General features: G+C 42.5%; 1 protein-coding gene and 1 long non-coding RNA gene across 2 annotated transcripts in view; both read right to left on the bottom strand.

Moving 5' to 3' along the window:
* Window positions 1-10,622, bottom strand: part of KCNH1 (potassium voltage-gated channel subfamily H member 1) — a 180,833-nt gene extending 170,211 nt beyond the window's left edge. Inside the window, exon 1 of the mRNA XM_085219311.1 lies at window positions 10,356-10,622. Within this exon, the coding sequence (XP_085075437.1) occupies window positions 10,356-10,428 (73 nt within the window). The 5' untranslated portion in view covers window positions 10,429-10,622. The remainder of the gene's footprint in view (window positions 1-10,355) is intronic.
* Window positions 10,623-21,685: 11,063 nt separating this feature from the next.
* LOC146544895 (uncharacterized) lies at window positions 21,686-23,665 on the bottom strand. Its single transcript, XR_014881961.1, has 2 exons — window positions 23,518-23,665; window positions 21,686-22,707 (listed from the first exon to the last, which is right to left on the bottom strand). It is a non-coding gene; the product is annotated as an uncharacterized LOC146544895 (long non-coding RNA).
* Window positions 23,666-23,678: the final 13 nt, after the last annotated feature.

Genomic DNA, 23,678 nt, shown 5'->3' with positions numbered 1-23,678 from the left:
AGTGCTTTTGAGTGTCTATTATAAACAGTGGATTGCACTGTCTTAACATATTTTTATATTTTCATCAGAAAGAACAAAAAGTATACAAATATGAGCCTCAGGTCACGTTTTGCCCTGATGTGGACTGTGTTATTTCAAGCATTTATTCCTTCTCACCATCTCCCCTTCTGAAAAGGTAACAGCACCCTTCAGTTCTTCAAGAACTCATTGAAAAATTTCTATGAACTTTCTTTTCACACTTAAATCTCAACATTTTCTTCAGATAAATAATCTCAGTTTTTTCACTAAAAGCTATATAGTGAACTTTTCTGATGGCTGTCACTGCTCAGATGTTACTTTTACCTACACCTCCAAAGCACCCATGGTACAGAACAGTGCTCTTACCTTATCCTCTTTTTACAGGTAAAAGCAAGGCACCACGTCCACATAGGGATGTAAGTATTGAAAGGCAAGACTGCTACAAGCCCAGCTCTCAATGATCCAAGAGAGAATCTGAGTAGCGCTGGTGATAGAACTAAGAAATATTAGCACAGCAAACAGCAATCTGCCCAAGCTTTGCTATAGAAAACATTTTTTTTTTTTTTTTTAAAGGTATGTTTTAAAGCTGGGGATTTTCCTCTCTTACTATGCCTAGTAATTCAAATGTAAGCCTAACTCTCGCATACAGATTCTTTGCCATTACTACTGGAGCTAAAAAAAATCATATTCTCACTTGCCTACTTTTTGGGTTAATCAAAGCTGATTTTTTTTGGACCAGAAGAGCTTCCAAGGGATGCTTAAAAAACATGCACATATTTCCCTCCCTCCTGACAGTTTTGTCATTTGGGTGTTTATCCTAGGAGACGTGAATCATAGAATCACCAAGGTTGGAAAAGACATCCAAGATCATCCAGTCCAACCTAGCATCAATACTTCCCCACTAAACCATGTCCCTCAGTACCACATCTAAATGTTTCTCGAACACCTCCAGAGGCAGCGACTCAACCACCTCTTCGGGCAGCCCATTCCAGCACCTGACCACTTTTTCAGAGAAGAAATTTTTCCTAATATCCAACTTGAGCATCCTCTAAGGGGCTACCTCTGAGCACCATGAAAGCTCAGCTTTCATCTCAGCTCCTGAATGACTTTTCTACTTATTAAGCCACTGCCAACACCCTCAACATACAATGTCTTCAAGTCAACGTGGATTGGTTGTTGTATTTTACATCCCTATCAGGCAGTGCTATTAGTGTACTGAGCCTTCTCATGGAGGTGGGGGTAAAATGCTACATCTGATCATCCAGGTTGGGTTTGGACATGAGTTATAACCACACTTGTAGATCTTTATGTACTTTCAAAGCTTCAATGGTGAAAACACGACCATCTATCAATTCAAGGAGCAAGTCAGAGGTTTTCAGGATTCCACTGTTCTGTAAGTCTGACTTCTAGCAAGTTCCCACTTCATGCACCTTGACCTATTGTCTACAATACATAGCTTTGTCCCAGTCACACAGAAAGAAAATACTGAAGTGGACCCATTCCCTGGAGTTAACACCATAACCCTGACTTGGCTTTCAGTTTGCTCCTCCACTGAGGTTTTAGTGCTCATCTTCAGTTTGGACTGACACCCAAAAAACGCCCTGCAGAGACCAGCAGTTGGAACTCTCCATGTAGCTGAAAGCCTCTGGAGACATTGTTTCTTGCACCACGCAGTAAAGGAGGGGTCTCACAAACAAATAGGAAATTCTTTACAGTTGCTCATTCATCTTTCCAGACCTCTTTAAAGACAAAACAATACAAAGCAGATTCTGTGCCTATGTGGAGAACACACCTGCATGCCTCCTCAGACAATGGTGTTTTGCCTCTTCAAACACTGGAGAGACACATAAAATAAGGACTCCCACTTATAACTCCTTTGCATAGTTTATTCTGACAGATAACCCGGAGGTAGAAGGGCTGTTCTCATTGCTATCATTTGCATTCAATTGCATTGACGTCCCTGACAATGTGCTGCTTGGAGACAGCTCATAATCTGCTCAACAATTGTTTCTAACATAAGAAAATATTAAACATCCACTGAGGCAAATACTGCCTTTCTATCTGCAGGGACACAGGGTCCCAGAGGCCAAGAAACAGCTGTGGCTTTGTTGCACAACAAGCACGAGAGATGCTCTGGTGAACTCTTTGAGCACTGCAGAGCAAAGCCTCTCGAGGACTCACAAATGGGTCAACGAGGGCAGGACAGGGGCTGGGCACAGGAGGACTGCAAAGAAGAAACACACTGCTAAATTCTCTTCAAAGACGGGATAAAACGGGCATGTGATAGATGCAGTATTCAAACTATTAAGTGACTGAGGTGCCTTTCTGATAGGACTCAAAGGACTCCCTTACCAGGAAATCGATTTCTAACACGATATCGATTGGGTTAGTGGCATTGGCCAGCCCAAGGAGAAGTTATATGCCTCCCTGGCACCACTTATCAGCTCCAAGAAGGGTTGAGCTAGGAGCTGGAGAGTCCAAGCTCATATAAAGAAGACTTAGAGTCTGTCTTGTGCTGTTTGGCAGAGTCTGAGAAGACATTTAGTAGGCACAGAAATATATAGAGATGCAGCACAAAGCATCTCTTGCTGCAGAAACACAAGCAATAACTGCCGTACCTCAAAGGCAGCACAATTACTGGCAGGAGGAGGGAGGGATGCTCTGAACTCTGGCTACTTTGTGAAAAGCCATACTTCACATTTTCAACCTCCATTTCCCCTAGTCAGTTCTGTTCATTGAAGTATATCCACATATCAGCTTTTACACACACAAACATCGGCGCCGTTTTGGATCACTTTAAACTAGTCACTGCTGCTTTAAAGAACAAGAAAAGCATTTTAACTCCTTCCACTATGTAAGAATGGATTTTGCTCAGTCACAAAACCAGTGGTTTTCTCTAATCACAAAATACATCATCATAGAAGAATAAGAAAAGGTCCTTCTGAATAAAACAGTTCCTTCACCAACAATGACAGCAAGTCTCCAGAACACCCAGCTTCACCAAAGCTGCTATCTACAGAACCTCACTGCTAGTACATTAATGGAAACTGCCCATCAGCTCAAACTTCCAACCAACATGAGGACAAGAAGCACATCACAGATGCAGCTGGTTAGGACTGGCACATTTAGGAGAGGTAAGAGCACAAACCACTACCTCAGAACTGAAAGAAAGGCTTAGTAAAAGACTTGGTAAAAGACTGTGGATAGAGCTCCTTTGCTACTGTTCCATTAGCTGGGCATAAGCAGCTTAGGAGTAAGTACAACGGACAAGTGAGTTTAAAAACAATTGAGTTTACAAACTCATGACTTGCATCACAAGTAGTATCATTTTGATATGAGAAAGAAAGGAGTCGGTTTCATTTCTGGTAAGGAACCCAATGCATGGAAATAGGATGCTGTTCATAAGGACATCTCAAAATTACTACACACGTACAGCTCATACGGTAGTTTTGCTTCAACAGTTTGCAAAGGACAGGCATGTATGTACTGTCCTTGGTTAAACTGTTCAAATGTAACTTCTGAGATCAAAATACAGCTCCAAAACGTTAAGTAAGTCAAACTGAAAATAATTTCAATTGCCTATTTAACCCTTTCTTTGCACTTGTATGATATGAGGCTTACACTTCAGGGAGAAGTACACAGGAATCAACCACATTTTCATCAAACACAAGGGCTCTCTGTTCAAAGAACGTACAAAGCTGCTAAGAGGACTAAAACAGTATTCACATCATGGAATAAAAGTCACAGGACAAAATTCTGCTCTTCCACTCACACTCTCCTATGGAGGTCGATGGTTTTACATGGATACATACACCTTCTCATTCTTGAAGGTGGAATGCATTCTTTTTTAAGTATTTTATTAAAAAAAAAAAAAAACACCTTGATTTCCCTATGGAACAATGATATGGTGGCCTCAAAACTGTATATCCTTAACATTGAGAACAAATTATTTTAATCTGTAGCCTCACTTAAATGCAAAAACAACACATTACAAAGGACTAGGGATCGGTTCATTTGGGCTTACATGTTTTACAGACAATTTGCATAAAAAAATATTTATTCTATAGAAACAAGAAGGGATTTGGAAGCTCTCTGGCTGTTAGAACACAAAATCCACTAATGCAGACATGATATTGCTCTATTCAAACATGACTTACACTGTATGCAAAGCGTACTGCAAGTATGGGCTGAAAAGAATTATTAAAAACTGTATTTCATCATATGTAGCACAAATAATTACAACACCACCTTCAAGTGACTCAGTTGGAATGTTTATAGAAAACGATTCCACCAGCGGTGTAGATAAAAGCTACTGGTTCCATCTCACAATGTGTTACAATGCATTATGATAGTATCTATTTTACCGTGGCCTCTATCATGAATAAATTTTCAGTTGAAAAGAATAATACACCCTACCAACATTAGAAGCTGTAAAGTCTTCGTAATTATCTGCATTTTAAAAAATAAAATAGAAATTAGAACAGAAAAATGGCACATGAATAGCTGAAATGGGAAGTGCACAGAAGCCATCATCCATAATTAATGGTAGCACTGTTCTGTGCCCATCTCTGCAGTGCCGACCATACTGAAAAATTTAAAAAAATAGACATCCAGACAAAAATGATATCACCAGGAGATAATTCTCAGAAATTAGAAAGCTCATCGGCTGTACAAGTCGTACATTGCACCATTCTTAATAAAGGCCAAAAACGCTTTAACAGTGAGACTTCATTTAATTGGCCAGGTTGTTTCTTCCTCCTAGGGAGGAAAAAGAATGATTTAGTTGCATCAATTATATGGGTCTTCCATCAGTTTAAGAAAGCCATTTGATTTACTGATTATAGCTACAGCCATCAAGAGCCTTAAAAGCACTTGACAAGACCTAACTCCTGGCTGACTTTTAGCTATATAACTTGCAGAAGTGCATTAACAAATTCTCCAATGAATGGGTTTCACTAAGATTTGTTTTACAACCTCGTTCTAGGATTTAATGGAGAAATGGATTGATATGTTGAATGATCACAGTAGAACAACTTGAGCTTTCAGAACATTAATTTTAAAACACATCATCTATCATCTTTGTCTTGTACTTTTTTTTTTTTTCTATCTATAAAATTTTAAGAAAATCAGGTTGTAAATGCATTTCTAAATGTGTAAAGATGCAAACACAAATTCGGCTTTGTTAGAGCCGGAAAAGAAACATTTTATATTGAACTCAAGTGATGGCAAGGAATAAAAACTGTCAATAATCAATTGACATTCTGATATAGTGACCAGTTGTACAAAAGCACTGATAAAAATAAAAATATCTCCATAGCTGATAGCTTAAAAAAAGAGGGGAAGTCAGGAAAAAATAAGTCCTCCTTTTGTTTTCTTCTCCACTTGGGAAAACATCCTTAACACAGAGTCTACAAGATGTTCCCTTGTGGTTTTGAAGGCCTGTTGCTGGCGTGCCTAAATACCTTGTTTTAACCAGTGCCAACAAACAGACCTACATTCATGTGTGGTCTTGTAAGAGCAGATACAAAAGGGCACAAACTGAAGCGCAATCGCTGGGTGCCAGATGTGTAGAGGGTAACATTCACCTTGCTTTGCACAGGACCAATCGCAGTAACGGCAAGAGAAGCAACATCTTCAGCTAACAGCACTGTAAATGTAACACCACCTTATTACCTACCCAGCCAGCAGTTTTGCATGCACTTTTTGCAAGGCTTTGGCAAAGAGCCTTTCATACAAGGTAAGAGTATTTTCCAGGCCATATCCACTGTGATCTCTTTTTAATGTTGAAATTAACCCACTGCAGTCAGGAAGATGGATGATCAAGCTTGACAGCATGCTGGAGAAAAGCTCCTGGGCATCTGCTCCAGGCTTTCAAATCAGCTCATTTGGGAGCCTTAAGAATTAGGATAGCTTACCCCAGCCATCACAGTTCATAAGGAATACTTTAATAGTGCTCTTTCTCGTGCACACTTAAGTTCATCCATTTCAGCACTTTCATCTACAACAGTCACTAGAATACATTCCCCTATTCAACAGAACCATACCAGCTCACACTTAGATGTAATTTACCTGCAGCACAAGGCTTCTGAGCCCAGCTTTGCTTGAAGACTCATTGTAAATTAAGGAAATTTGAAAGATGGCAGGAAACCAAACATACTCTATCAAAAGGAAACAAGAAAAGTATACTCCACCCCAAAAACATGTTTCCTTATTTTAGCAACAGTCCTGTTCTCAGTATGAAAATACTTTCTTGATGACTGATGCTGTTTACTAAAGGTGTTGCAGCAGTACAAGGCAGCCCAACAATGCCCAGGATCTGATCACCCTGAGCACATCTCATTCAGAGGAGCAATGCAGAACCTGTTTATACATGCATGCCCTTCCAGTGCAACAGCTCTGTAGTCTGAAAGTGAATGGACTGACAACTCTCAACAGCAAATCCTACCTTTGGGGAAACATATCTATAGTGTTTCTAGAGCAAATAGGACTGGCTGCAGCCATGCCTGTCTCCACACAGCTCACTGTTCTAGGTTCTTAAGTGAAGGCAGGCAGGGCAGGACAAACAGTAGCATCATAAGGATCCCCTGCAAAGGTTTAATGTAAATGAACCTCTTATTAAAGTGCAAAGATATGAAAATAAACCTCTGCGCAGTTCTTCATTTTGTGATCGATTCCTTCTCATTTGTCTCTGGCAGAACACAAAAACAGGTTGTCCAGTTCCAGAGCTGTTTATAATGAAGTTCTCTCCTGGGTTTTGGGCAACAGTACAAGGGTAGCAGGCCCAGGTTACAGAACGCTTATTTTATTAGGACTTCATCATCTCCAATGGAAGGAAGGTGATAAATCACAGAAATGCCTGTTATTCTCAGCATTTGTGTCTCTGAGGGTGCTTTTTCTTTCCCTCTACACTGGACTCCACTGCATTCTCCATCAGAGGGTGCAGGTTTGTTTCTACATCTCATCTCTCCTTAGGGTGCTCCCAGGGGAAACAAGACTAAACTCAGATAAGCTTTATGCCACCAAGTTCCCATTTTTCCCTCCTTGTTTCATCAATAAATCACAAAAGTATCCGTGACTGAAATTCTTAAGCCATGCAAACACAGGACTTATTTTTGCCATTTTTACACAAACTAAATTCTCACGCACCGAGGAAGGGCTAGAGAATCCAGCTGATATTTACATAAACATAAAAGTATTTTTGCCTTCAGCTATTGATAAAGCATTAGAATATCACAGGACCTGTTTCCTCTCTAACATACCGCACCATTTGAATTTGGTGCGTTGGCCATGAACCAACATTATAACTGTTATTGTTATAGTGCCTTTATACTGGGGCTATCCTACATTCCCCGGGAAAAACATTAATATCACATTAGCAGTAACCAGCAGAGACTAGTCATTCTTTACATACTGCACTGTTTTACAGCACGGGCTCATTTTCTATCCCATTGGGTGTTTGAGTCTTTAAATATTTCAATGCTTCAAACAAATTTTTGCCAACCAAGCACTACATGCAACATTTATTATTCTAGCTCTACATGTCTACTTCAGAAGCATGGCTTTTAAACATTAAATACAAACAAGAAGGATTACATCAGTGTCCCAAGTCCTTAAGCTTTTCCTGTGGACTTCCAACTGGAAGGAATCTGGAGATGCTCATTTCAAAGAATGAAGAACCTTACAGTGCTTGCACTTCATCAAAAAGGTCTTCTTGTGAGAAGAAATCAAAGAGGACCAGATGCAGTCCACAGTTCCAGGCTGACGATGCTATGTATTCTTTCCCAAGTGTGCTATATCAATCCTATAGAGATTCTCAATTCCTTCTCTACTCCAGTGTGTGGAATTACTTCGCAGCTTGTAGCTGCATAGTAGTTTAGTAGTAGTTTAGTTGTAGCTGCATTGTAGCTGCATTGTAGCATAGCTATTCAGGCTGGCATTTAGTCAATGAGAACCTGCCTTAGTTGATTTCTAACCCAAGAAGAAACTCCTAGAATTCTTAAGAAGACAATTCAGACCAATGGAGCTTGAGGTGGATCTCGCTGCAGGTGGTATGATCCGAATGTCAGAAAAATACTAAGCCTGAAGGAAAGGCCCTGAACTTGCATGCCCAAGTACACTGCCATTATCCTTAGCCATTGTAGGTACATCAGCTTGCCAGTATCACACTAAATGTGAAAGGCTGTCCAAAGAATTACTTGTTAAATTGCTGTTTAAAAGTGGCATAATTAGTGCTATCCTTAGAGTCCTGTTTTCAAAAAAGGTTGTATGCCAATTACTGAGCTACTGCCACAAAGCCTCTTTCCCTGAGATAACCCTCTCAATATAACTCAAAGCCAGAACATGTTTTTCTCAGTTTACCTGTGACTATAGTTGCACATCAAACCCAAGTATTTTTAAATGGAGCACTTCTTCAGTATCTATTTCAGTTCTACAACCAAATTCCTCTCCTTTCAAAAGGAATCCTCCACAAATTAGGAACATTCCTATACATGTATTAATTCAATATCTGCTGGCGCTACTTAGCTTGCTTGCAGGAGCCAGCAAATACAGTTTGACAAGAAGCCCAACATTTATTTGGAAAATCCCAAGTAGCCCAGAGAGTTTCCTTGTGGGTCACATTAGTATCCAATCAAACAAAACCGAGAAGGGGAAGCCAAACCTCAAAGTATACACTACAGGTTTAAGTGTTTGTGCTGTGGGCATCCCAAAGCATCTCAAAAGGCAGGCAGGCAGGCCGGCCAGCCAAGGAGAGGCAGGCACCAAGGTGTCAGGATGTTCCCATGCTGCCCCCCCATTGGACAACACTGCCCTGCCAGATGAGGAGAAGTGAGATCCAGCCCTCATCTCCTCACAGAAATGGACGTCAGAAGAGGTTGATGGCCTCACGGTAGAACTGAATCACACAGCATTTATATGTGACAGCATCACATCACAGCAGTGATGTGAGAAGACTCAGGCTTCTGAACTTGAGTCACTTCCCAAAGATTCTTCTAATATCTCTGCACTGTGCATCACTTCCTAAAAGACTTCATCTAGAAGCCTGTATTTACGGCAGCCCTCGGGACTTGCTGATCATTTGGAAATCGCGTGCTGTCATTTTACCTGTGCTGTCCAGCACCACACTGTTACGACATTCTTAACAATGGGGGAAAAACAGGAAGAAACAGAGCAAAGCCTGTTTGATGCTGCAAGATCCCCTCCATCTCCAAGCCTCATGTGATTTATAGCACCAAGGTCTTGGCACAGAAAGCAATCAGAGAAATTCAGCGTTCAGTGGAGAAAATTATTCACAAACTCAAGACAGTTCCGAGAAAAGCCTTAGCTAGATGCTGTAAGAAGATAAGAGGAGCAACATGAATCTGATGAGATGTTAACATTTCAGTTTTTAAGAAGAGAACAGGATTCTCCGAGGGAATGAGCAGTGCTTACTGGAGGGAGAATGCAGCTTCCAACCTCTTCTGTAGGAAAGTTGCAGAGAAAAACAACCTATGAAAATCCCTCACCATTCTGTGTGAAGACATGTTCTTATCAAAGATGGTGTTTTGTGGTGGGTTTTTTTCTCAGTAACATCTCCTAATTGAAAATAATTGAAAATCATTCTTGGGATGATTTGGGTTTTTAGCTGCTTATCAACAGGGTTAATTGCCTTTGCCTTTTTGGAACAAACTGTCTGTTTTTTAATTAATTAAAGCATCTCACCTCATCTTCAAAAGGAACTCGACCCGCATGGGAAGTTCTTAATCCCCAAAGTAACCCACCGAGGTCCGCAGAAGCACTAAAGATGGCACGACTCCGAGCTGTGAGAAACCCACTCGTGGCCAGGTGTCAGCAGACACCCAGCCCCCTGCACGGCTGCAAGGAGCAGCTTTTGCTAAGTCCCGAAGTGAAAGAATCTGGGTAACGCTAACACATATTTGCACGCAGTTGTGAAATTCGAGGCGCTTTCCACTCCACAATCTTCCTAGAGAAAGACCTGGCTATAGTTAGCTAGGAGAAAAAAAAATAATAATAAAACAAAAACCCGGCACTGCCCACCTTCAGCCCTCAAAATGGCAAACTCCCTCCTCACTTGGGAGGCATCTTCCCACTCGCTCCGGGCTCTGCCCTCCCGGAGACCCCGCAGTTCCTCTCGCCTGGCCCCGCACGGCGCCCCCCGGACCGCCTCCCGCCCGCGGTCTCTCCCTGCAGCGGGCACAGCGCGGGGCCGTCCCGCCGCACCTGCCGCCCGCACGGGGCTCCGCTCGGGACGCGGGGGCGCAGCCCAACGGCGGCCGCCCCGCACCTGGGGGTTCGAAGCCCCTCCGCGCCGAACCGCCCCTCCGCCCCCGGTCCCTTACCGTTAGACCTTCGCACGATGTTCTCCAGGAACGTGTTCTGAGGCGCCACCAGCCCTCTCCTTCCCCCGGCCATAGTCGCTCTGCGGGAGCGCGGCGCGGAGGCTTCGCTCAGGGCCTCGCGGAGCCGCGCTCTGCCGCTTCGCTCCCCGCCCGCTCCGCGCGCCTCATGCCTCCGCCGGGACCGTGGCACGGCTGTGCGGCATCAGCCCTCCCGCCGCCTCCCGCGCACCGCAGCCCCGCGGTCGTCGCCGCGCCGCCGCCGGACCTCCCCGTGGCGCCTCCTGCCGGCCGCCGCCTCGCCGCGCCGCCCCGCCGCAAGGCCGGTGCTGCAGCGCCACCGTCCGGGAGCGCGTTGCCCAACCGCGCCGACAACTGTAGCGCGGCGAAGGGAAGCGGCGCCCCTCAGGGGGCTCTGCCCTGCAAGGATGGCGGCCCCACCGCGTCCGCGCCTCGCGGGCCGAGTGCTTGAAAGCCCCTCACAAATTGAGAGCGGCGGGAGGAACCTCCGCCTCTCGCAGAAGGGTGTGGGTGCCACCTGGGACCCCCCGGGGGGCTTTGCCCTCAGAGCACGTGGCTCAGCCCCTCAGCAGGCTGCTCGCCCTCGTTTCATTTCTTCCTAGGACACTTTCTACTGCTGTGTGATCAAACTGACGAGCAGTTCAGTGGAATCAATGGGAAAGCTATTTAAATATAACCTTTGACAGGTCTTAAACTCTCAAGTATTCGATTTACAAAGGTTTTTCAGTCGGAGAAAACTATTTTGTTCCTTCCCTTTTGGCCATCTATCAGTAAATGGAAAGCACTCAGATCTCTTTAAGGACAGATCTCCTGACTGGCCTTGGCAGCTGCTTGCCGTAATGCCTCGTTAGCTGCAGCACCTTCGTGCTCTGCATCACATCACATTTCCAAGACATGAATATGTTTTGCACAATCCCGTGTATGGCGAGAACCCGATCCTATTTCTCACAGTACAAGCAAAAAAAGCAAGACTGGGGCCACCTGGCTCCCGTGCTGGAGGAGGGGCCTGGCCTGTGCCACGAGGCCTGCGCTTGTAACTCAAAGGTGACCGTGGGACAGCAGCCTACTGCTACCAGCCTCCTGCCGCCCTCAGTGTTTGAGGCACGACGCACACTAGGACTGTGGGGAGCCAAGCCGTGGAGGTGGATGGCAGCTTCCTTGCAGCAGGATCTCCAGATTCAGTCGCAGACCAACCTAGCACTGGCTGCCCGTCTCACACCTGGAGCCTGAGGGGCTGCTAAGAGCACAGCTCAGGAAGTAGCCCTGCAGCGGGAGCCACTTCATTAACATTCATTTGTTCTAATAGCCATCTCTGGACTGACTACAATCAAGACAGGTTAGGAGAGCATCCGAAGTAGTAATTAGGCTACTAATACTCCCTGAACTTGGTATTTTTAAAATCCCCGTGGAAGTGGAAGTGTTCGCTTGCATCTTTATAGACCTGATTCAGCTCCCAGCAGCTGTGCCTACAAAGTCTCAGGTTGTTCTGTTCTTGACAGCTTCAGCAGCACGGGACTAACTGACCATTAAACTTACCATTTCCCCAGGAAAATCATGATGTTACCTTTGATACTGAATTTACACAGCTCCTAACAAGTGAGATTGCGTTTTTGAAAAACTGGGATCTTCAAAGGTTTTCATTACTCCTCTAAGCCACTGTGCCAGAGGGCGCGCGATCTCAGCACCCACAGGGCTCAGCAGGAATCTCTCTAGGTCTTGGAGACATCTGGCAGCTGGCATGCATTGCAAAAATGCTGAAGCCTTTAGAAAAAAATGTTACACTGAATCAGCAAGTACACAGTAAAAGGAGCAAAGGGACACAGGGTAAGGAGGAAAAGCCGTATATCTTCTGGATTTCCATGAAGTGGCTGCACTTTGTGTTGCATTCTTTCCCCCATTCATTCATCCATTTTATGTGGGGGAAAAAAAAACTGGTCCAGCCTCTGATTTCCTAGCTCAGATAATCAGACTGTCCCACAGATTCCATGCCAAAGCTATGATTTTAGCTGGATTGAAGTTAGACCTACCCTGTCATCACATTGCAAATAAGTAAGATATCAAACACAGAATTTCTTGTTTATCATCTTCTACCTCCTTTAGTCTTTCTCCCCACCGCAAAATATGATTCCAGCTCATGATATGATGCTTTCACCACAGAGCAGGGGGACGCTGTGTTAGTGTTTCACTGTGACTATTTTGTATTCTATACTCATTTCCTTTCTGGTAAATTCTGCAAGTAGCACAAAGTCGGAAGCAAGGCCCCATTTGAGGTAGCGCACACACATTATCTTTCTGATTCATTTTTACATGGATGAGACCTCTTCTTCTTCTATTTTTTAAAGCTGAAAAATCAGATTTCTTAATCTGCTTGTTTGCTAAAGCCTGTTAGACAGACATTGATGCGTGACATTTCGAGTAACACTAATACAATCAGCAAACTATGACATCTTACCATCCATTAGAGGGCACATTCAGCTCTATACTACTATTATGCTCTCACAGTATGGTTTTTTTTTCCCGAAAAAGCCCCTACTTCATCCTCTAGCTGCAGAGCCTTAAGCTGCTTTTCTGCAGTCCCTTTGAGCAGCTGTTTGTTCCAAAACAAAGTAGAAACTTGCCTTCACCTAAACCATATCCATTTCTCACCTACTTGAACTGAAAACCATCCTGACTGGAAAACCCAGCACCAGTGGTAAATGAGGAAACCGAGCTGAGAGCTCCATTTTAAGCAGCAATTCATACAATAGCATTTCTAGCAATGCAAAGTTATAACAAACTACCAACAGCCTTGAAAATTAAAGAACATTGGATCTTAAAATTGAGTTCTATTTGCATACTACCATGTAGATTTCATGACCCCTGTCAAAAATGAAATAAATTATGTGATAGGATAACAAAGCACAGAAGGTAGTCTATGGCAGGTTAGTCTGCCATAAAGACTTTTAAAAGAATACATCACACAAAATCAATGAAGCATTATTAATCCACAAATTCTTACCCCCAGAGTTTACAGGCTGAAACCCCAGTCTAATTATCACATACATGGGTGCTTAGTTACTTGTGATTAACACTACTTGTTATGTTATGGAAAGAGCACTGAGGAGCAGAAGTCATGCCTTAAAACAAAGGTGAGTCCAGAATATAAGAAATACATGCATGACTTCCAAAAAGGTATTTGGGAAAACATCTGGGCATCTAACTGAAACTGTTCAGTCTATTTCTGCAAGTCATTTTAACCAAGGCGCTCCAGACATTGCTGCATTTCAGCCTGAGGTTCCTAAGGTCTGATTATTTCTGCTCTCTAAAATTAAATGAAATTTCTAACTCAGAGAAATAACCTAGTTGTGCAGCAGACTGTAGGTCTGAGAACTGAGGAATGTAAGTGCTCTCAAACAGCCATAATAAATTTGTCAAAAATTAAATATGGACTTACCCAATTATGGAATTACTGACTTTCCTCCAGACTTTTTATGGGGAATAAATATGGAAAGATAACTATGAAATCCTATGTTCTGAGTGGATAATTCTTGAAATAAAACTGATGATAGAGTACACAGACAGTCTTTTATTTATATGTGTAGCATTTGGAGTGTGGGCTAACAGGAAAGTACTGTTCCTTCTTAGAACTGCTCAAAAGGGCATAGAAAATTTTTCCCTATTTGGACAGTATGTCAATCTTCATTTGTTTCAGCAGGAGCTGACACACAGTCCTTCCAGATTTAGAAAAAAATTAAAAATAGAAGCATCCTGACTGTAGGTGTACTCAGCCAAACCTCTTGGCTCTAACCTATCCTGCCCATGTCTCAGGTCAGAGGCAGTGACCAATAGAAGTGTTATTACTCAGAGGAGAAAAATAAATTATCTGCATTTCTTTTGGTTCCATGTTTGGTAGGCTTTTTGTTAACATTTTAATTCTGTATTTTAGTTTTCTTTGGATTTGTTGTGCATGGGTCAATATAAATCAAGGCAAATGGAAGAAAATTAGATGCAGCTTGCTTAAACTCCAAGAAAATGCAGGGGATTTCACTAAGTAATTGCAGTAAAGGTTTCTGTTTGCATGCCCTGAGAGATGCTTAGGAACCCATGATTCCTGGCTGAATGTTTTTTCTTAAGAAATAGGGAACACAGTAGCCTCCTTGCATTTTAGGCAATGCAAGCTTTGTAGGCTCTCTATAGACAATGTAGGCACTACCATGGTAAGTTATGTGTGCAGACTGGGAGAACTCCTCGAGAGAAACCCTGCAGAGATGGATTTGGCATTTCTGTTGGCATGACCTTTGACGTGAGCCAGTGGTGTGTGCGTACAGCCCAGATGCATCCCAGACTGCATCAAAAGAGGGGTGGCCAGCAGGATGAGGAAGGTGACTCCCTCTACCAGTGAGGCACCATCTAGAGTACTGCATCCAAGATAGGCATGGAGCAGGCCCAGAGAAGGCCACAAAGATGAACAGAGGACTCAAGTACCAATCCTATGAAGACAGGCTGAGAGAGCTGGGGTTGTTCAGCCTGAGGAAGAGAAGACTCCAGGGAGACCTCAAGTACTGAAAAAATGAAATGAGGAGAGCTTATAAACAGAAGGAAAACCGACTTATTACATGGGCAGATAATGATAGAACAGAGGGGGAATGGTTTTAGAATAAAAGAGGGGAGATTTAGATTAGATGGAGAAAATTATTCACTCAGAGGGTGGCGAGGCATGGAAACAAGCTACACAGAGAATCTGTGGATGTTCCATCTCTGGGAGCATTCAAGGCCAGGGTCCCCAAGCAATACGGTATAGTGAAGGGTGCCTGGGCCCACAGGTGCAGGGGATAGAACAAAGTAGTCTTTAAGGTCCTTTGCAGTCCAAGGCATTCTGTGATTCAGATTCTATAAGCTACTGCCTATAATAATCTCTCAACTGTGCTTCAGTAACTCATGATTTAACAGTATTTTAAAAAGCTACCAGAATGTAGAATCAAATCCTACATTTTCATAGTATACTTTGCAAAAATATAAAAACAAAACCTAGCTGGTTTAGGCTTAGATTTGGAAAAAATATTCTCAGTTAGGAACATGCTTGAGTCAGCTATCTTCCAGCTCTTATCCCCTTTGTTATTAGGACATTCACTTTCAGCCACTGCCATCAGTCCTAAACACTATTAGCTTTCTGAACAAACTTTGGATTCTACAATACAACTTCTAAGAGTCTAATCTAAAAAAGAATTCCTATGGAAGACTCCTCAAATTATAAGACATGGCCTAAATTCTGTAGCTTCATTTGAAAAGCAGAACAATTTCAAAAAAAAAAAAAAACAACATTGTTTTTCATCTGGACAGAAGCATTCTGTGAGGCTGGCTGGTAAACAGACCGCTAGCTTCTTGTTTACAGTAGCCTCTTCAAGAAACACATTTCAGAGTGCCCAGTGAGTGTGTTTCTTGCACAGGGCTTGTATTTCATTGCTTCTGCCTTGCATGTACTAAGAACTTCTGTTTTGGAGTTAAATATTTTATAAAGCTGATGTCTTACCTCCCAGTGTTATAATCCTCTTTTTTTGCAGGATTTCAGTTTACGAAGGCCTGTCAATAGACAGAAGCCAACACTCTCCACCCTCATTCCCACACCAGGAAAACAGAAACAAACAAAACAAAACAAATTTCAAAAGGAAAAATAAAGGAAGAAAACCCACATGTCACTTCATTTCAAAGTCTTACTGAACCCAACTTTTCACCAAGTATTTCCCACTTCCTGATTTTCTGTCAACAGGGTAGACTACCCACAGTGTCTGCTTGCTATGTAGTTACAACTTTGTTTCAGCTGCAAGAGGGGTATGCAGAAGCAGCCAAACAACAAGCCTAAGTCTGAAAAGAAATCCACAACTTTATAACTAGCTCAGTACAACTTTTTATTATTATTATTTACAATGAGATAAGTGATTTTCTCATTCTAAGTAACCCCTTCCTGCTATCATATACAGCTGTGCTCACAAAAAAAAATCCTAATTTTCTAAGTTTGATTGTATTTTAATGACATTATTTCCAGGGTCTTTATCAGCACAGGACTCATACCCTAGTCCCAGTGACTGACGCCAGGTGACCCTAATGTCTGATGTGCTGTTGCTTTTTGTTAATGCTTGCATACCTACTGTGAGGATCTTTTTAGTGCCTCATCTAATGTTGGTTAATATTTTCTTATAATGTATTCAGCTCAAGCACTGCCAGGTACAATATTCATAAATTCAAATTACAGATGTTCAGACAGGAATACAGATAAAATTCAAAGCATTTAAATAAACAGAGAGGAGTTTCTTCACGTGCTTCCATTGATTATTGTAAGGCAAAGGCAAGTAAGACCAGTTAGCTGATACAAAAGCTTCTGTGTAAAGTCATGTGGTGAAATATCAGAGCATTCTTTAAAAGAATGCATAACAATATCCAAATCTAACTTCAGTTACTTGACCACAATACAGTATATGGCACAACATGAGGTGAAGTTGGGGAATGAGCGAATGGCCTGGGACACGTACAGATTAGAAACGTTGTCTATCAAAGGTGGCTTTGGCAGAATTGCAGCATCTTTAGGGAGCGGATCTCTAGTGGTGGGCTTAGAGTACAACTCTGAAACCTGGATCATCTCTTTGTTGTTTCAGAACACTGGATAGCTAATACAAGAGCACATATTAGGCTGCCACACGATAGCACGTTTCAAGTTTTCATTAAGCAAATTCTTAATTCAAGGTTAAGAGCCACCTTTATTAAAAGGAATGCAGTGAAGATGAAAGATAATAAACTACATATAAATAATATAGCTGCCTCAGACCAGAGAAGAGGAATTGTTATTCTTGAAAGCATTATATATTATAACCTGAAGAGATCCAGACACAGCTACATCAGTTAGTTTTCTTTAACACAACAGAGACTTAGGAAAACCATTTTTACACCTAGAAAATCTAGTGAAATGGTATTAGAAGATTTTTTCCCCATGTAAAAAAAATAATTCTTACACATTCCAGAAAAAGAACTGAAAATCATGTTTGCATGGCTTGCACCTCCAACTTACATTCTCAAAATGGAGCCTCTTGCTCATCCTTCCTAACCTGCCTACCTGAACTACAGATCATTGCACCAGGCAAACAGTAGTTACAGTAGGAAACAATATGATGCATCAATAGCAGTATTATTTTGGAATCTACGTGGTCCAGACACACTGGCCTCCAATATTCAGCACAGCTCCATAACACAGGGACTTCTACATAATACTATATATCAGTCTGCAGAAACCATGGGGGAAAAAAAAAAAGGCAAACCAATCAACTTCTTGTAATACTTGTAGTACATGAGGACCCTTCTTTTGGTCATACACAGTACTATTTTCCAGGTTTTCTTTGTTTGCCAGGTAGGATAAGCTGTGGAGAACAAAATTTAGCAGGAAGTGCCAACATGCATGTTTAATATTAGAGTCCAAGGCCTGAGACATACAGCAAAACAAGCTGCTGCTATTTGTTATATTACACCACTCCTAACAGTTTATTTCAGATACTGATACATCATTTTCTCAACTGAGGTCTTAAGTGGTAAATGAGGATCTTTCAGATCTCTCCAGATTACTCCTACAATGACTCCATATAGGGCTCCTGTCACTTCTTAGGTAGATGGGTATGTGGGTAGTACGGTTACAGTACTGCTACCTGGCTTCTTCACACTGTATTAGTAATGCTTCCCTGATTAACCCTTCCTTGTTTTTCCTTATGTTGCTTACATTCTTATGAATCCTTATTAAACAATAATCTGCAGGGTGAGGAGATTCTCTTTTTCAGGATTAAGCATAAAACGCAGTAATGTAGATCATAGCTTTTCATTCTAGCATATGTTAAAATATATTTCTCTCCAATAAGCCTGTAAAAGGGACAGCTTAACAGATATCTAGGTTACCTGCACAGAAATATTGAGTCTGAAACACTAAGCAGGAACACCTGTCAATAAAAAGAGGATATATGGACATTTTTTAATTTTTCTATTAAAATTAAAAAGTCAGCACACATTGTCAGGGGAACTCACTATAGCAAGTCACTGAAAAGAAGAATCTACAAATACACAAAGCTAGAACAGACACATTCACAGTGTACCTAAAGGATTTGAAAATGTAATTATCATTTCATTCAAAAGATATCAAGCTTTATGTTTCAGAGCTTTAGTAAATCTTTAGAAGACCAAAAACAGGCTTCTTGCCAAGAAGGAATGCAGATTATGGCATCAGCTCCAAAATTAATTCCTCTGCAGCCTTTGTTTTTAGTAGTTGTCAGGATGAAGAAAAATGACAAGATGAACATAATACTAACTACATTACATTAGTTCTTAGGTAAGCCATCCCATAGTGCAGTATGTGGTTTCAAAATACTACTTGTAACTGAGTACCAGGTCCAAACAGTCCCAGCTTCATTCAGCCACCACTATCCTTCCACACAGTGTAAGTCTCCAATTTCAGCAAAGGTTTCAAGAGACCGTGACTTGGCCAACTGCTGGCAGGTATTCAAACACAACATCTACAATTGCTGAAGTTATTAGACCACTCAAAACTGCAACAGGATTTTTACCATTTCACACAGAGAAGCTACCGACTGTCCTCATTCAGGCAGCTATTCTCTGGGATACTGAATTCCGGAGTAATTTTGTCCAGGTACATAGAGCAGATTAGTTATGAGACCTGTAGTGGGAAGGCAGCACAACGGAAATAAAACAAAGCTGAATTCCCAAATCTCAGCTGGGAGATATTTGCAGCATTGTCAGTTAGCAAATGCTTTATTGTTGCATTTCATAGATCAGTTACAGAACAAAGTTAATTCCTGCTCTGTTAACTGATTTCAGCCTTAATAAAAACATTAATAGTGGAATTCAGAAACAAGTGTCCACTTGATAATGATGGCTTTACTTTCCAGAGCCATAGAAAACCCCTGGCTTGCACAATCTTCTAGCAGTTTCATTAAAGCACGAAGTCTTTGGAAAATTTGAGAACATTACATGGAACAGAGCAACAACCATCAGTCTAAAGAAACTAATGAGTCTCACCTTATCCAATTCCAAGACCCCGCTTACCATCCAGAGGGCTGAGTTGTGTTTAATATAAAAGAAACACAGTACTTAACAAGTAACACCTATATATTTTCCAGCAGAACAGACTCCAAGCAGTGTAATTTATCTGAAATTAACTTGATTCCAGGCATGCTTTTCTTAATGTACTTAGGGAGACAAAGTGCACACTTTTCTTTACGAAACATTCATGCAGAAGGAAATTGCAAATCTCTGCATTAAAGCAAAAGTTTCCAGGCTAGATTTTGCTGCAAGGGTTTGTGGTGATACCATTTCCTCTGTTTCATTCAACACACTTTATACATTCACAAATTTTCTGAAGAATCAACACAAACTAATTTGACCTGTTCCAAGACATCTATAAAAGATCTTAGACAGTATTAAGTGATATTCCTAAGCTGGAATGTCAGGATGCTCTTCCAAATATAAAAAAAAAAAAAAAATTAAAAAGAGAGAGAACAAACCCAAAAGGTACATAATTGTGACTAGATGACAAAAAGGTCAATCGTGATCTGCAATACTTTTCATAGGCTAGAAATTTCATAGATGAGATGGTTGGGAAGCTGGACATGAGCCAGCAGTGCGCGCTTGCAGCCCAGAAGGCCAACTGTGTTCTGGATTAAAAAAGGGGTGGCCAGCAGGGAGAGGGAGGTGATTGTCCCCCTCTACTCAGCTGTTGTGAGGCCCCATCTGCAGTACTGCGTCCAGGCCTGGGGCCGCCAGCACAAGAAAGATACAGAGCTCTCGGAACGAGTCTAGAGGGCCACTGAGATGATCATAGGAGAGGGAGCACCTCTCCTATCTGGAAAGATTGAGGGAACTGGGCTTGTTTAGCTTGGAAAAGAGAAGACTGCAGGGTGACCTCATTGCAGCCTTCCAGTACGGGAGCATATAACTAGGAGGGGGAATGGCTGTTTACGAGGGTGGATAGTGATAGGACAAGGGAGAATGGTTTTAAACTGAGACAGGAGGTTGGATATTAGGAGGAAGTTTTTCACACAGAGGGTGGTGACACACTGGAACAGGTTGTGGATGCCCCATCCCTGGAGGCATTCAAGGCGAGGCTGGATGTGCCCAGGCTCTGGGCAGCCTGGTCTGGTAGTTGGCAACCCTGCACATAGCAGGGGGTTGAAACTCGATGATCATTGTGGTCCTTTTCAACCCAGGCCATTGTATGATTCTATGACATAGCGATACAGGCATGTGAAAGCATCCAGTGGTTTAAGAAACTATTTTGTTCTGAATATCCAGTCCTCCTTTCCCACCACATACCTCCATTAGTCTTCATTATCCCTCAGTGCAAGGATATCTTCACAAATTGCGGCAGCTTGCAGCCCACAGGCCTGATGATAGAGCAACACATTCTCAGAACCTACTCTAACAAAGAGGGCTACAGGAGGCTTCAACCCACTGTGGAACCACCTCAGAAGCTGCGTGGATTAGAAGATCAATTAATTCATGGACAGGGACAATTTCCCTTTGATATTCCACTTCTGCTAATGCCTTTTAGCAAAATTGTTAAAAGGTGGAAGCAACTACACCTTCCTCTTTTGTAACCTTTCCCCATTCCTCAGCTCCCTTTCCTCTCTGCTGCAATTCACTTTGCACTCCAGCAGTCCAGTCAAACCATAGTTTTGGATGCAGGAAGAAACGTTTCACCTCCAAGGTTCAAAAATTGCCCCACTTATAAAAAATAATCTCCAGACAGTACAAACATTAGTATTTAAAACTGTTAATAGTTCTGGTTTCGGAGAGGAAAAAAGGAGGCTGAAGTTGTATTTTCTGAAGGCTTTGGCTCAATCACTCTGCTGTCTTCTGTGGCCTGTGCTTAGAAAGAATAAGGACATACAAGAGAACTAATAGTCTTAACCACTCCTTACGCTGAAAAAAAAAAAAAAACAAACACCTCACTACAGGCATGTTAACTATGAAGTGGCTATTTGGGGAATCTATGTTCTCCTCACAGAATGTAGCTTTAACACTTACCATTAAAAGCAAATTCTTAAGACAAGCCCCCTCCCAACCTTTCTCCTTTCAGGTTCCTTTCAGAATGTTTGCTGATGAGTCTCTCTTCCTGAAATCTGTACAAACTCATTAAAACATTCAGTGGCTTTATGAGTCAAGAGAACTGATGGACATACACAGTCATAACATCATATACATGCCTAAATCTCACATCCTTTGAAAGTAAAAAAAAAAAAAAACCCCACAAAAACAAAAACAAAACAGAATTAAAGCTGACCAGCTTCCTGCAAGTTTTTTTATTGATTTAAAAACTGCAAATCCTGGTTGAAGATTTCCCTGTGGCTCTGGTACTTGTGAGTGCTTTCCCTTACCATAGCTCTTCCATGCATGTTAAAATAGGAGATGACATGGCAACTTTTTGCTCAATTGCTGAGGCACTTGCAGGTATCAGCCATATTCACAAAGTGCGTGGGAGCTTCACTGTCTGTGAAACCACCACTTCGTCCAGAGGAGAGCCACAAAACTAATCCAAGGGATGGAAGACCTCTCCTACAAGAACAGGCAGAGAGAGCTGGAGCTGTTCAGCCTGGAGAAGAGAAGGCTCTGGGGAGACCTGATAGCAGCCTTTCAGTATATAAAGGGGGGGCTGTAAGAAAGGAGACAGACTCTTCAGCAGGGCCTGCTGTGACAGGACAAGGGGAAATGGTTTCAAACAAAAAGAGAGGAGTTTTAGATTGGATATAGGGAAGAAGTTTTTTACAGTGAGTGGCTGAGGCACTGGCACAGGTTGCCCACAGAGGTGGAGGATGACCCATCCCTGGAGATGTTCAAGGTAAGGCTGGGGGGGCTCTGAGCATCTGATTGAGTTGTAGGTGGCCCTGTTCAGTGCAGGGGATTTGGTCTGGATGGCCTTTAAGGGTCCCTTCCAACCCAAACAATTCTACAGTTCTGTGATTTCTTTGTTAATTTTCGGTAGAATATGCAAACAATTCAGAAATTTCTGGGACAAGAAGGGACATCAGACACAGAGTGAGATCACAAACCAATCACAAGGAAACTGTCTTGAAGAAATAAGACAGTGTCTTGAACGGCAAAATTCAGTCCTTAAATGCACAGGGCAGTCCTTTCTGCCATTAGTTTTTCCTCAGCAGTAATTGGTTCTTCCACATTCTCCACAGTTCTTCCAAGAATAGCTACAGCATGTTGAGGAATAAGGCTTCTTCTCATCTTTGGGTTTCTGCTTTCTTCTGCGGTTTTCACGCTGACAATTCCGAAGGGGCTTCCTACTTCTCCCTACTACAGTCTGACACAGAAAGAACAGTAAGCATACAGAAGTCACAGATTTATTTTCCTCTCCTTTTTGATGCTGAGTTTCCAAAAGCTCTCATAAAAACAGTTCTAAAACCATAATACGCCCAGAAGTTCACACTATTTTTCTGCCATCCACACTCATAAATCAGACCTTCTTCACAGGTTCAGCATCTGACCGTACTGGGCTGATTTCCAGACAAGCATCAGCAGACAGCTCCCTGCAGACGTGGCAGCCTACACTATACTGCAGCCCTAGCGTAAAGCACTCCGGACACTCCATCATTCCTCCCTAACCTCGCTGCATGACAGCACTGCTCCAGCTAACACTCCTTAGCAAGAACAAACAATGGAAGAGCTCGGGCAGGGAGCTGCGGGGAGTGCTGGGCAGGAAGGGCTGAGATGTGACACAGCAGAACACAGCTGTGCTGCATGCAAACTGGGGGCCTGACTGCCACACGCAGCAGCAGCAACTTCAGCTTATGCTTTTTTTGTTTTGCTCTTTTTTTTTTTTTTTTCCCACCTCAGGAAATCAAATTATAACCACACCATTAAGAATACCTTTAGTTATGTTTAGCATACAGCCACAGCGACGTGTATTTGTGCAGAAACCAACGGGGGCTGCTGACACATTCCCAGCCTCAACGTGCCTGCTGCCACGTCTGCGAGCAGGACTCTCTATGGAGGTGTTCTCAGCAGTTTATCCTTAAGACCTGCGCGGTTCTGATACGAAGCTGATGCCGTATACTCAGACAGCACTGAAAACGTACATGTTACTTATATACATACATACATACATACATACATAAACAAACGCACAGTTTGAAGAGAGAAGGCAGCACATTCCCCCGCCATCCACCTGGAGCTGACGCAACACGGCATCCCTGCCTGCTGCCTTCTGCCTGCCTCCCCTCAGCCCGACGTGACCCGGCTGGATGCACCGAAGCTGAGGGCGGCCCCACAGCG

The sequence above is a fragment of the Meleagris gallopavo genome, chromosome 2 (genome assembly GCF_905368555.1).
Source record: "Meleagris gallopavo chromosome 2, MGAL_WU_HG_1.1, whole genome shotgun sequence".
In the NCBI taxonomy this organism is placed as follows: domain Eukaryota; kingdom Metazoa; phylum Chordata; class Aves; order Galliformes; family Phasianidae; genus Meleagris; species Meleagris gallopavo.
This window is presented reverse-complemented; position numbering and strand designations above follow the sequence as displayed.